Source organism: Sander lucioperca, chromosome 23 (assembly GCF_008315115.2).
Source record: "Sander lucioperca isolate FBNREF2018 chromosome 23, SLUC_FBN_1.2, whole genome shotgun sequence".
Lineage (NCBI taxonomy): Eukaryota > Metazoa > Chordata > Actinopteri > Perciformes > Percidae > Sander > Sander lucioperca.
In genome coordinates, this window is record NC_050195.1 from 11,131,722 (window position 1) to 11,146,342 (window position 14,621).

Genomic DNA, 14,621 nt, shown 5'->3' on the forward strand with positions numbered 1-14,621 from the left:
TAATCGATTAATCAAGAAAATAATCGACAGATTAATCGACTATGAAAATAATCGTTAGTTGCAGCCCTACTGCTTTTCCAATCATAAATCAGGTGACATTTAACTTCCTTCAACACAAATATACAGAAATAAATCATTTTATCAGATGAAGAAGCTTGTCAATAACTATCCTAAAATCAATAGCACAGTGTAGTCAAACGTTGCTCTAATAAATCAAATGTATTATATATCTATTCTTTTTTTTTAAGTTAGTAAGTAAGTAGTTCTAAGTAAGATCTAAGTAGTTTCAGATCTTTGGTCTGACTTTGGCCTAAAATCAAAAACCAGAGGTCTGTTTTCTTGGAAATTTGACTAAGGTTGTATTTATTGCAGCTGATATTTAATTGTTGATGTGTCGGACGTACCGTCTGACTCCAGCGGCGGTGGCCACAGCATGTCAGATCCAAACTCACAGGACCGTCGCAGAGATCCTCCGTTCTCTGCTACACTCAGAGCTCCCTTCCTCTTCAAAGACAGGTGGCCGATACCTGAACGCACACATGCAGGTGTCAGTGTTTCCTCTATGTTGATTTTGTAGATTTTGTAGTGGCCATAGCAAAATTTCTGCCGCCGCGGTATCAGAAATAGGGCAGACGCACAATGTAGTCGCGGTTGCCTTTTAAATGATCCTGCCGACAATACAAGTTGGCTGCCGCTCACATTTAACAACAAGTAGAACTATTCAGAGGTTACTGGGCCCGTCCAGTTTAACTCCACATACTGTTGTGTTGATGGAGTTTATTGTCAAAACGTTTGCTTTCTTCCGAGTCGACTATTAAACCCACAGCTCCACCAAAAACGTCACCGCGGTGGGTCCGTTCTAATTGGACAACGTTCAACTTGTTAGTTCTGTCAGCTCATCGTCCTGATATCAAACATCTGGAAACATTAAAACGGTAAGCAAGTCAGTGGAATATCATATAAATTGGAAATAGTCTATAGATGTAGTCGTTTGGGTTTTGGTTTCCCTATGAAGAATTTCTTGTAAAATTCATTTTGTAGACCTGTTGTATAGATGTTAAGTGCCCTATAGTTCCTCAAAAAATACAGTTCAATCACAACTGAAAATATGCCTCATTGTGTGTGAATAGAGGTGAATAAATCTATTTGTTTTCTGTTAATGGTAACATAAAAGTCTTAACAATTTGCTGCCCAAAATTAAGTAAAAAGCAAGTGTTTATAAAAAAAAAAGGATCCAAAGAGTCTTACCGTGGTGCGACTGCGACAGGTGGCTCTGCTGGTGGTGCAGCTGGCCCAGGTGTGTGTGTCCCAGGTGCGTGTGCGCCAGGTGCGAGATGTGCGTGTGCGCCAGCGAGTCGGCCAGCCGCCCAGCGTTGCCGCTGCCGCCGCTCTGCGTGGACGAGGACGAGGAGGAGGTGGAGCCCAGGTGGGCGGGGCCTAAGTGGGACGGGCGGCTCATCCAGTGCTCCATGGCTGACATGTCGTCCCCTGGCCCCGCCTCCTCCTCGGAGCCCGACGACGAGTCTGAGCACAGGGGCGACAGGCCTAGTGAGGGTCAGTATGCGTTATCAGAAAACCTTCACACAACGTCAACACTAGAGCTGGAGCAATACCAAATGGTGCTGTACAATTCATTGTCTCAGAAATAATTGCGATTAACAATATAATTGTCTTTTTCTGTCAAATTTATTTATTTATTACTTTTTTAAACAAATTCAAGTTTTGAATGAATTCCAAAAATCATATTTTGGATATGTATATATAAATATGACTGCAATACTGTAAATACATTTGACTATTTATTCTCTTTACTTATATGTATTTATTGTTTGTTTATCTGTGTCTTGTATTTTTCCCCCTATCCCTTGCTGCTGCAACAGAGTGAATTTCCCCATTGTGGGATTAATAAAGGATTTTAAATCTTGAATCTATCACTGTCATGTGACCCAGATAATGTAGTAACCATAGACTGTTAATATTAATGGACAATGCAAAAGCTAAACAAAGAAACCTATATTATGTAAAAAAAATAAATAAAAGAAATTGACAATTAGACAATTATGTAATTATTGTCACAGGCCTAATCAACTCAACATCAGCACATAACTGAACTATCAAAGTCTACGTTAACAGGAACAAAAATAAGCTGCTTTTAACATGAAAGGAACAATTTGACAATTTGGGAAATACACTCATTCTTTCAAGAGTTAGATGGGAACGTCGATACCGCTCTCATATCGGCACGTTAAATGTGAAATCAAGAAATAGTCCGGTGCATAACTCTGTTTTTTTTGTACAGTTCGATCAACCCAGATATATCAAAAGTCCCTCAGCTGGCTGTAGCTTCCACATGTGAGCCTTTGAATGATAAACAGATCTGAATTGGGCTTAATTGTCTCAGTTCAGTAAAACAATAGTTCAAAGTCAAGCAGCAGACGATGACTCACCACTTTTCATCATTGAAGATGTGTGATCTCTGAGACTGCCAGCTCTCAAAATGTCAATAATTAGTCAGCTTGCATAGCACAAACTACAAGAACCAATTTAGTTGAAATTGGCTTCAAGCTGCATTTAAAAAAAAAAGAACCACAGAGACTGAATGTACTTCTTTGAATACGAGTTCATCATCTGAACACAGAGGAGCAGGCACAGGGAGGCCCAGCAAACATCCATGTGAACACAAGTCTTACATTTAAGTAACATAAGAGGCAGATTCATTCTCCCACCAGGATTTTTCTAGAACAGTCTGTGTTGTCAGACGGTGTGAACACGTCCAGGTACGTGTGAGCCTCTGGGGGAGACGTCAGGTTCACTTAAGATTTCTCTCCAACGGTTAAAAGGCAAATTACCGGTGAAGAAAATTATTAAATTTCCTTCATTAAAACTCAATCAACACCCAAATTGCGGCATCAACTCTGATTATGTTCAATCCAACGAGCTCATATTTGAGGTAAAGGTCAACTCCATCCCATTTCAGCCAACTTCTCACAGTGACAGAACACATTCAAATAATAGTTCATAATTAAATAATCTGTGTTTTTCCAGTTTTTCATGGCAGGCCACTTTTACGTTACAGCTGTCTGTTGTTTGAACTGTTAATCTGTCAGCGGGTTTGCAAGCCTCAGAAAATGTGTGTTTTAGCAGCTTTTTTTGGTGAAATAAATGTGTTCCTCTAAAGAACCAGAGACACAGCATTACAACATAATCCTGTCTGGGCACAGGGCGGCCTCTCTGGGGTCACATTTTAGGCTTAGTGCCTAACCCGGTTCAGCTGAGATAACTAGTGTATGTGTGTGTGTGTGTGTGTGTGTGTGTGTGTGTGTGTGTGTGTGTGTCTGTGTGTGTGTGTGTGTGTGTGTGTGTGTGTATGTGTGTGTTCTTGTTTAACTATATTTGTGGGGTCCAAAAACCGGGAATACAGTATACTTGTGGGGTACGGACAGCTTTGTGGGGCCAAAATGCTGGACCCCACAACTACAAAGGTCTGTTTGAGGGTTAAGACTTGGTTTTAGGATTAGGGTTAGAATTAGGTTATGGTTAGGGTGAGGGTAAGGGTTAAGGTTAGGCATTTAGTTGTGATGGTTAAGGTTAGGGTAAGGGGCTAGGGAATGCATTATGTCAATGACGGGTCCCCACAAAGATAGTGAGACGCACTGTGTGTGTGTGTGTGTGTGTGTGTGTGTGTGTGTGTGTGTGTGTGTGCCTTTCTCACTTTCCAAGTCACAGGAAAAATTATCAAACTCTTGGTCGCTTTAAATGCCGTTAGTCTGAGAATTTAAATGAGAAATGTGCACGTCAGTACGTCAAAAATAAAATCATCTTCTTCTTAAAAACATCGATCTTGAACTATCTCACTTCTCGACCAAGAAAATTGGTTCTATTTGTGCAGTGTGTGCAGGTGTGTGTGTGTGTGTTTTTGTATGTGTCTCGTCACCTGGAGGCGTGTACGCATCCATGGAGGTCTGCACCACCAGCGAACGTCTTTTGGAAGGCATCGGCACCGCCACCTTCCTCTCCACGTGTCGCGCCAGCACGGCCTGCACCGCCTCGGTGTGGACGTCTGAGAGAGGGGAGAGGGAGAGGAGAGAGAGAGAGAGAGAGAGAGAGAGAGAGAGAGAGAGAGAGAGAGATTCCTTCACACAAAAGGCAAAAGGATGAAACTTCCCTGGCTGAGTTCACCGAATGTGTGGTTTTGTATCTGGACTCTTTAAATCCAGCAGATTGGAGACAAATATCAGTTTGTATAGTACCACATACTGTAGCTGAAGTCAAATATCAATCTAATTAACTATAAATGGAAATGACTTAGAGGAATGTAAAAATTTTAGCACGCTAACTTATGTATGACTACTCTAAGTGGAAGCTCAGCTTGGCTAACTGGCTCCAAACCAGCGATGCTTCTTTAATTTATTATTTAGTAACTGGATTTTAGTTTGTGGACTTTTGAATTAATATTTTGACTCACATAAACCCATGAGAGAGGATAATGTTGACTTATTCAAGATAAGATATTGGTCATTTAAAAAAAAAAAAAAAAAAAGGACTATGGCTGAGATTCCAGAGATTTCACAAAGAGTCAGTTAATAGGAGGACTTGTGTCTTTGTGAAGTGCGAGAGAATAACAGAAAACCTTCATTACATTTTTGCATTCTGTTTCAGTAATTGCTTCCATATGGCTGATGAAAGTAAGATGTGTTTATATGTTTGAACCATAATTGAGACTAAAAGTCTCCATCGAGTTTGACTCAAAAGTTCCCCGGCTTTATGAAAAAATGCTATATTTTTTTTGCTTGAGTACTCCTTTACATGACAAAGACATCCATCGAATTGCAATTTTAATGTTTTGTGTTTAATTAAGTAGACTTGGATTGGATAGCTAGTATCAAATAAACATCTACATCTACATAGTAGGGCTGAGCAATTAATCAAATTTTTATTGCGATATCGGCTCCTAACAATCACAAAAACAGAGTAATCGAGAAAAATTATTATTTTGCACGTTACGTTTTGCAAGTAAACTTTTATTTTGTCTTGTGTTCTGAGTGGAAAAAACAATTTCAAACAGGAAAAGTATTCAGGGAAATTATAGTTCAATGTGTTTCCAGTGTGGATTTGTTTAACTGTTTGACTGTTTTTAAAAGTTCAATAACTGAAACATCTTTCCAAAAGCCAAAGAGTAATCGTGTTAAATAATCGTGATTATGATTTTATACCATAATCGAGCAGCCCTATTACATAGTTATATGATTCAAACATGAGGAGGGAAAATGTCTTGTCGTTGTGCGGTAAATTTAGCAAATGTTCGTTGACAGCAGTGATTTTGCTGCCTGTGGTTGTCATGCAGGTGTACTCTCTGTACCTGATCGGTAGCGCTCGTCTCTGGTGCCGGAGGTTCGCCGCCGGTGGAAACGGGCAGCAGAGGGAGGGCCGAGTGGGGCCCGATGGGACATGGGCCCCTCCATACCTACAGAGGCAAGCAGGCAAGCAGGCGGACAGACACACACACATATATATACACACACACATACACACACACACAGATATGCACACACACGTTTCACAAAAGCAATAAATACAGTCAGTGCAAAAAAAGAAAAAACAAACATGGAGATGATTTGAATCGGCAGAAAAATTAGATTTTTCTGACATCATAAAACAAATAATTAAAAAAAAGAACACAAAATGAAATCATAATAATGTGGTAGTGCTGTGATATTGTTCTGCTGTCCGACAGAATTCCCCTCCGTATTTTGTGACCCATAACAACCAGAGCTACATCGCTGTCATGAACGACTGTGCGTTTTAGTTGCAGAGAGTGTGTGTGTGTGTGTGTGTGTGTGTGTGTGTGTGTGTGTGTGTGTGTGTAGGTTCAGATGCAGAGGCCCAAGCTGAGCTCTAGGGAGTCTTAACCTACATTCACTAATGGCGGCGGCTAAAGACTGAATCCATAAAGTAGAGAGTATCATCGCAACTGTAGTTGTCATTATACCAAATCGATACCCTGGTTGTGAGATGGGAATATTTGATCTATGGGAGAGAGGGTGTGTGTGGGCGGGAGGTCAGAGGTTGCTAAGTTACCTCCAGCATGTGGAAAATATGCCCTGATCAGTTTGGCCCTCTTCTTCTCATAACCCTTCTGAGTGATGTCCCCTGCAAACAGATAGAGATAAATAGAGAGTGAAAGAGCCAGTGACGGCTGTGTGGGATGCTTTTTTAAAACATATCGCTTAAAGCTTTTTTTTTTGTTTTTACTTAAAGGGAAGCACATGGCCCTCAGTTTAAATCTCACATCACACAGCCTCGTCTGTCTCTCCCAGTCTTTTAATGTCTCTGTCTAGACTGTTAATTAAAGATTAAAAAAAGTGAGAAACATAAATAAAAACAACACAAACAAACAATGGGATGAATAATGATGACAATGAAGATATGAGAAAAAAAGAATAATGCAGATTGTTCAGTTCAAGAGTCAGCTTCTACCAGCGGCTGTTGTTTTGTTTTCATCTCATTTCATGAAAACGTGACGTATGACAAACATTGGCAGGACTCTGCTCGACAGCACGTCTAGGGCTAGGCCTCGTCTGCTTTCTGATTCGAGAACACGGACGCCTGATATTTCTTCCATCTTTGGTGTCGTTTTGTAGTTTCCGTAACAGAGGATGCCGGACTCTAGCCTGGTCCTACCAGACTCTGGTACTCTAGCCTGGTCCTACCAGACTCTGGTCCATTAGCCTGGTCCTACCAGACTCTGGTACACTAACCTGGTCCTACCAGACTCTGGTACACTAGCCTGGTCCTACCAGACTCTGGTCCATTAGCCTGGTCCTACCAGACTCTCATTGTGTCCCACAGGAGACAAAGAGGGATTCAACTATACAGTACCAAATCAAACAGTGTGTCCAGTAGAGCTGCAACCATTAGCCGACTCATCGGTTTATTCGATCGACAGAAAAATCATCTATTTTGACAATCGATTAATCGTTTAAGTCATTTTTCAGCTTCTCAAATATGGAGGTTTCCTGCTCTTTTCTGATTTGTATCATATAAAATGAATATCTTTGGGTTTGAGACTGACAAAAAAAGACATTTAAGGACATCACCTTGGACTTTGAGAAACTGATGGACATTTTTCACTATTTTCTGAAATTTTATGACGCAAACGATTAATTGAGAAAAATAATCGGGAGATGAATTGATAGGTTAGTTGCAGCCCTAGTGTCCAGTACTACAAACCTCAGTGTGCTTAAAATAAAGTGCAAATTGCATAACAGTCCGTGAAAACCGCACAAGAAATCCGATACTGGAATCAGGGAGGGATGCATCTGATATTTTTTGAAACTTTCTGAAACGGACAATCTGTAAATCACGTGAATGGCCACTTTTCTTCACGCAACTACTTCTGTCACTTTTTTTGTGAACGACTGAGTACCATCTTTACATCCTCTTATATTATGAATCAGTCAAACTCCAGCAGGTTAGTATCCCTGAGACAATGCCACCTCATGTGTGCAGCCAATGATCTCCCCTCCCTGGATGATCCTGACAGTTCTCGCTGCCTCAAAAAAGCAAGATCCATTTCACCCGGACACACTCTGTTTGAACTACCGCCCTCGGAGCAGACCTTTCAGGTAGGGATAGACAGATTATCGGCCCTAGCCGATTATCAGGCTGTTTTTTTGGCAGTTTGCAGATTATGTGTATCAGCGTTTTATTTGCTTTATAAAGTTAATGAATTAAAAAGTGGTCTACTTTGTCTGTCCCTCTGCTTCGCTTTCACTCACCACTGAGTCTGACTTAATCTCCCGTAGGGCTGCACAATATATCGTTTTTTTTATCGTCATCGTAATATCAACTGGCGCAATATACATATAGCGAAAGGTTGCGACATATAGCGATAGACACTACGAGATTTTTCTGTGTTAGTTGAAAGAAAATATCAGTAAAAAACTGCACTTTAAAGTGTATACGTCATTCTTTTTTAGTAGTGCCTGTCATTGTCAATTCAATGTTCAATTTGTTCAATAAAAGAATGTTAGAAATTATTTGTTTTAAATTCAACAAGCAATTTGTTGTATTTCAAAAGAATACTGAAAGCAACAGAAAGGCAGAACTGAGTACACTCTATCTGTAATATCGTTATCGCGATATTCAACAACGTTATCGCGTATCGCATATTTTCCTCGTAATGTGCAGGCCACAACACTATCTGACTCTCTGTTACTGGGTATTATGTAGAAAGTTTCTAATTTATTAAATAATTACTGAAAGTATTTTTTGGAGTTGGAGTTTGTAACATTCCAAAATTGACTTAAAGATTTTCATTTTCACTGTAAATGCATATCGGTTCCAAATATTGGTCATCGGTTTCATTAACTACTAATAATCAGTATCGGTATTGGCCTTAAAATAACAGTATCGGTCGAGCCCTAGTTTCAGGAGAAGTAAAATACGAACAAACTATCTCAGAAACAGCTTTTATCCAAAAGCCATAACTGGAATTAACGCTACGTTGAGTTTTAAGGATGAATCGTGCAATGAATGACTTGTATGTGTGGTATGTTTGTGTTTTTGTGTCTTTACTTTCGATTAAAAAAAAAAAAACTACCTCTTTAAAACATTTTATAGTGACTTTCAAAGGCTCTTTTACATTTATTTATTCACCTGTTTTGCACTTTTGTTGATGTTTTGCACTGAAGGACTGCATCCAATTTTGTTGTACATGTACGATGACAATAATTTGATTCTCTATTCTGTGCCAACCCAAGATGGCTGTACATATACTGGAATTGACAACAAAACACTATAGATGAAGAGATGACTTTTAAATGAAGTGGACGGATGGACAGAGAGGTCAGTGTGGAGGGGCGGCCATTTAAAAGCTCATTATAATACCTGAGGGATTTTTCCCGCTGCCTAAGTGACCATTGATGTCCCCCTCTCCACACCACCACCACCTGTCAATCACAGCACCCCAGGGCCCTCGCAGCGGGGCTAATGGGAGCTGATACCTCCTTGTTTGTTCCCATTAGATGCTGCTAAACTGCTTTGCACCACTGTTCTAATTATCAATTCGTATTCGATTGCCACGGATAGTTTTAGGTCGCCAACAACAGGGAGCCGAATCAAACCCAACGGTTAAAGAAATCCAGCAAAAGAAGAGCGGCCACGTGAACATGCTGGTGTGATAATGTGCTACGAACAAGACAGCGGACAGATGTGCATTTTACCACACTATGAGAGACATCATTCTCCTTAAAATAACACAACAGGTCCACTTGTTTCAGAAAGATGTCTTTGTGTTTTATGACACAAACACTAGTGTCAAAGGACAAGACTGGAGATTCCATGAAAAGACCAAAACCAACAATGTGTTACAGTAGTCTGTCTCCTTGATGAGACTTAAAAAAACCAAACGTTTCAGTAATTTCCTAAAACAGCTGTTCACTGTAGTTTTATATCAAACAAACAAGAGGAAATAGTGCATTTGTTGTGGACTATTTTCAGCGGCGGATGAATCCACACTTGGTGCTCTAGTGAGTATTTGTGGCAGCAGGACGGTGTGTGTGTGTGTGGGATTGAGTCAAAATAAACTACAGTGTGTGTGTGTGTGTGTGTGTGTGTGTGTATGTGTGTGTGTGTTCATGGTGATGAAGGGACATGTCAGCCAGTGCAACAGTGTGGCTCACTGATGGGTTTTTATGATACATCAAGCTGTGATACACACACAATACTTGTTAGTAGTTGTTGCTTTTGGTCTTTTCATGGGATGTGTTGACATTAGAAAATTATAGCACATCACCAGGAGGGTCATCACCTCCAAATCTGAGGCCATGGTTGGTTCTCTGCAGGAAAAGGGTGGGTTGCCTCTTTTGGGTTGGGACAGAGTCTCTGCCCCAAGTGAGGGAGTTCAAGTATCTCAGGGTCTTGTTTACGAGCGAGGGTAAAAAGGAGCGGGAGATGGACAGGCGGATTGATGCAGTGTCTGCAGTAAAGCAGTGTTGTACCGGACCGTTGTGGGGAAGAGAGAGTTTAGCCGAAAGGATTTACCAGTCGATCTACGCTCCAAACCCTCACCTATGGTCAGGGCCGGCCCCGTGGCATAGGCAGTATAGGCAAATGCTAGGGGCGCCGGCAGTCCAAATGAGTAACGTAACGTAAAGAAACGTTAAAGATAATAAGAAACATACACTGAAAAAAGCAACAAAAACGTTAAAAAAAAAAAACGTTGAAAAAAGTGTCAATGTCCAAAAAATGCCAGAAAACTTCGAAAAAAAGGTCAAAAAAGAGACAATAATGTAAAAAAAAAGAAATGCCAAAAACGTGAAAAAAGTGACAAAAACATTGAAAAAAACGTTGGGGAAAAGCGTCTAAAAAAGTGCCAAAACGTCTAAAAAAAATGTTAGAGCTGAAATCTTGCCGGCTCTGCCTATGGTCATGAGCTTTGGGTAGTGACCGAAAGGAGATAGTAGAGCCGTCGAAAGGAGCCAGCTGAGTTGGTTGGGGCATCTGGTAAGGATGCCTCCTGGTCCAGTCCAGCTGGGTGGGTAGACCCAGAACACACTGTAGGGATTATATATCCCATCTGGCCTGAGAACGCCTTGGGATCCCGCAGGAGGAGCTGGAAACCGTAGCTGGGGAGAGGGACGTACCTAACTTGACCTGTTGCCACCGCGACCCCAACCCGGATCAAGGGGATGACAACGGTTTGATGTTTTGCCTGTATGCAGTTTTTGCAATTTGCAGTCAGTCACCCTGTGACTGCAAACACATCTATTTGTGCTGTATTTGAAGCTGTTGCTTCGTCTGAAATAAGTGACATTATCACACCTGAGTGGTGACTCTGTTACTGCGTTTGCCAAAATGTGAACTCAGCTGTTTGCACACATTGTTTTTTTTGGGGGGGTGGGGGTCTCATGGCTCCAGGGAAAAGTTGCAGCTGTGCATCTATGCATACAAAGAAGTTATGGCTGCAGCAATATCCAGGAGTCAGTTTGCAAAAGGGGGCATTTCTTAGAGACAGAAACATCTTTTGGTCAGCTTCATAATAACAAATACATTCCTGGACTACAAATCAAGTTCACAAATCTCCACTGAGCACACTCTGTTCTCTCTCTGTGCAGCCAGGCTGCTTTGGCAAAACTCAAATGTAATAAAAATAGTGTTGCAAATTTATGAATTAACGAGGAAAAAAAAAAAAAAAGAGTCCTGCTGCAGAGCTGTGTTGTGTGTGTGTGTGTAGTGGGAGTGCTTTTACTGAGAGAGGAGTGAATGAAATGTGGCTGAAAAACAGAGCGAAGGAAAGAAAATGTGTCAGATAAATAGATAGATAGATGGATAGATAGATAGATGAATGGATAGATAGATAGATAGATAGATAGATGGATAAGATTTATTTTTAAATAAAGTGAGAGTCAGAGAACGACAAGAGCTTGCATTTCCAAATCGGACCGTGGAGAATGGCCAGAACATCTGGGTCCAATCTGCTCATCTGTGCTGCTCTGTGATTGTGTGTGTGTGTGTGTGTGTGTGTGTGTGTTATATCTGAGTGAGGCCTTTTTCTTAGATCAACTACAGCATAACAACATTCCTGCTTCTTCTTCTTCTTCTCTCTCACACACACTCACACACACGCACGCACGCACGCACGGCCCGTGGGGAGACGCCATCTTCCACTCGCAGCGCAGCAGTGCAGGGAGGGTGTTGCCTAGCAACGGTTCTCCTGGAGAGAAAAAAAGAGGCCTGAGACGGCCATCTTGGATTTGGAGCATCAGATGTGAAATGTGGGCTAATGATACCTGCCAGGGTGTGTGCACTGTGCATATGTTTGCGCCTGTGTGTGCTTGTGTGTGTGTGTGTGTCTGTCTGTGTCATAGCAGTCTGTATTGGCAGCCTAATTACTTTCCTCCTCCTCGCTCCCTCTCCTCCCTGCTCTCTGACACTCGGCTGTTTTAATGGCACACAGCTGAGGCAGAATCGATAGCGGCCGACTGCAGATTGGAGTTTTTTCGCCCGCTGAGATTGTGCAGCCGAAAGGTTGGGAGTTTTAAAAAAAAAAAAAAAACTCTCTGAAAACTCATTTTGTCAAGTTCATCCCTAACCTATGATGTCGTCTGTAGTAGTGATAGACCGATTTTATCGGCCGAGATATTTGCGTTTTTACGTGTATCGGCATCGGCCGATACGCGGCTGCTGCGTTCGCCGATAGTTTTTTCCAGGCATTATTTACATGGCAGTATGAAATTACAAATCAAGCACTTTATTTCAATGGCTACTTTTCAGGTTTATTGTTTTCTTAAATTATTTAAATGTGTTGACAAAGGACATTTTGTGATGACCTGATTATATCTGTCTCATAATATGTCAGCAAGCAAGGCATCATCAAGGCTGTGTTGTAGATGTTGATGAAAGCCTTTCACCCTTGCACAGTTAACCACATGCAGTGCACCCATCCTATGATGCACATTGCACACATAATTTGGGTGATATGAATGTAAGATGATTGCAGAAGTGACACTGATCTGTGTTTTTGTTTATTATTTTTAAAGAAATGGCAGAGCAGATTCCGAAAACAAATCCAGTGTGGCAGGGTTTACATTTTTATGACGTAAACTGAGGGAGCAAAAGCAGCATCGGCTCCAAATGTCGGCTCAAGGAAATCGGCAGCCTCACGGTCATCGGCTAAGGCTGATGAAAAAAAAAAATCGGTATCGGCACTAAAAAATCCATATTGGTCGATCCCTAGTCTGTAGTGAACACATCATCATTGGTTTTTGCGATTTCTATTCTTGGAAGTTCGTCCAACAGATTTCCCCCAAAAATACCTTGAAAACTAAAACTGATAGGTTCATCTGTTGATTATTTTCTAGATGAATTGCATCCATAAAATATTAGTCTTGCATTGCCAGACTGCTGTTTTAGCGTTGGAGTAAGGTATGGCTACACCGCTTATCCATTCTGGGATAGGGGAAAACTATTTTGGCTTGTTTGTATTTCTTTAAACCAATCACAACCATCCTGGGCGGCGCCAAACTCCGGACGCAGCAACGGTGCCCTTGAAAAATAAAAAGGGGAGGGGAGGAACATCCGGCGCGTGAGAGACGTGCTGGATGTCAGGCTTTATCCCGGCAATGTAGCCAGACTAATAAAATATCAAAAAAGTGAAAAATGCCTGTTACAATTTGCTTAGTCTCGCTTGCCAGACCTATCTCCACAGTGCTGCGGAATAAGATCTGGCCCCTCCACAAACACACTCATGGATAGGGAAAAAATGGCCTGGGTTTTTCCATGTTTTTTTTAAACCAATCACATTCGTCCTGGGTGGCGCTAAGCTTCGGACGCAATGTTGTTTGCTCTTACCAGTGTATCTCCGTGTGTATTTTGTCCACAGCAATCCCACCAATCGGTCCCAAAATGACCTAAACATATTCTTTGTAAATCTTTACAATTATTCCCCGAAAGAACCAAGCAGGCCTGCCTTGTTGCACAATCCAAATTTTCCTCAAAACTTGACATTTTCAGCTTATCGTAAGTTTATCGATGTTTCCCAAAACCAACAGAGTTTTGCAAGGCCACGGAAGATCTGTCTGCCTCGCGACTCTGTTTTCTGCGACGGATGATTATCCGGGAAATGAATTGTCGTCGACACAAGTTAAAGGCTTCATAGACCAGACCGGCACATAAACGTCAATGCCAGGTCCCTTTTTAAGGGTTAGAAAACCGAAGATCCTGGAGTGTTTGGATTATAATTTTGACAAGTCTGTATGCATTTTTTTCTTGTTAAACCAATGTTTGTTTTAAAGATATGTCTGATAAATATGTTGTGACCTTAACTGAACCTGAGCATTCACAATACATCAATAAACTGAGATTAGAGACAAAAATGGGATGCCGCTAAAGTGTATAATACAGAGATTTGAACGTTGCCTTAGCCCATATTGTGATTTCAATAAAAGTGCAATTAATTGTGCAGCCCTACTACCCATCTATCCATCTAACATCCATCCATTTCTGCTGGCTTCTCCTCAACATCCTGCTTTTATTTCATCTCTCTCTCTTTCTTATCACTTCATCATAAACAGCCAGTCCACCCACAAAGACGCCATGGTAACCAAATCTACATCCAGCAGGCGCACACACACACACACACACACACACACACACACACACACACACACACAGTTGGAAGGATGCGTCATGGGTTGGGACCTTAGGCTGTCACCACACTCACATGCAGAGACCCGTGTGGACAGTGCAGCGTCCACTGGCACTGTCTACGGCCCACACACACACACACACACACACACACACACACACACACACACACACACAGTTGCAGCGGCAGCCAAGTGTCACGTCCACAAAGGCAGTGGGTTAAGATGCCAGCACTACATTATAACTATGAATTATCCTTTAATTTACTTTTTTTATTATTCTGTTGATTAAGGCTGAAACCAATGAATACTTTCATAATTGATGCATCTGTTGATCTGTATTTTCTCGTTTCTCAGAGTCCAAGGAAACGTCTACAAAGGTCTCATTTTGTCCGACCAACAGCCCAAAACACAAAATTGTCAAGTTTACAGCGATGTATAACTGACAAAAAAGCGGCTAAAAACAGCAAATAT

At 41.3% G+C, this 14,621-nt stretch overlaps 1 protein-coding gene across 4 annotated transcripts in view; it reads right to left on the reverse strand.

Moving 5' to 3' along the window:
- LOC116040010 (disco-interacting protein 2 homolog C-like) overlaps window positions 1-14,621 on the reverse strand; it is a 95,380-nt gene that overhangs the window by 68,908 nt on the left and 11,851 nt on the right. For 3 of the 4 annotated variants that reach the window (XR_004896460.1, XR_004102557.2, XM_031285217.2), the window contains exons 2-6: window positions 6,079-6,150; window positions 5,360-5,464; window positions 3,935-4,060; window positions 1,249-1,545; window positions 405-527 (exon numbers count right to left, since the gene is read on the reverse strand). Coding sequence is in view for 1 of the 4 variants with exons in the window: in XM_031285217.2 (XP_031141077.1) it covers window positions 405-527; window positions 1,249-1,545; window positions 3,935-4,060; window positions 5,360-5,464; window positions 6,079-6,150 (723 nt within the window). In the remaining 3 variants the exon portion in view is untranslated. The remainder of the gene's footprint in view (window positions 1-404; window positions 528-1,248; window positions 1,546-3,934; window positions 4,061-5,359; window positions 5,465-6,078; window positions 6,151-14,621) is intronic. The other variant, XR_004896459.1, reaches the window with a different exon arrangement.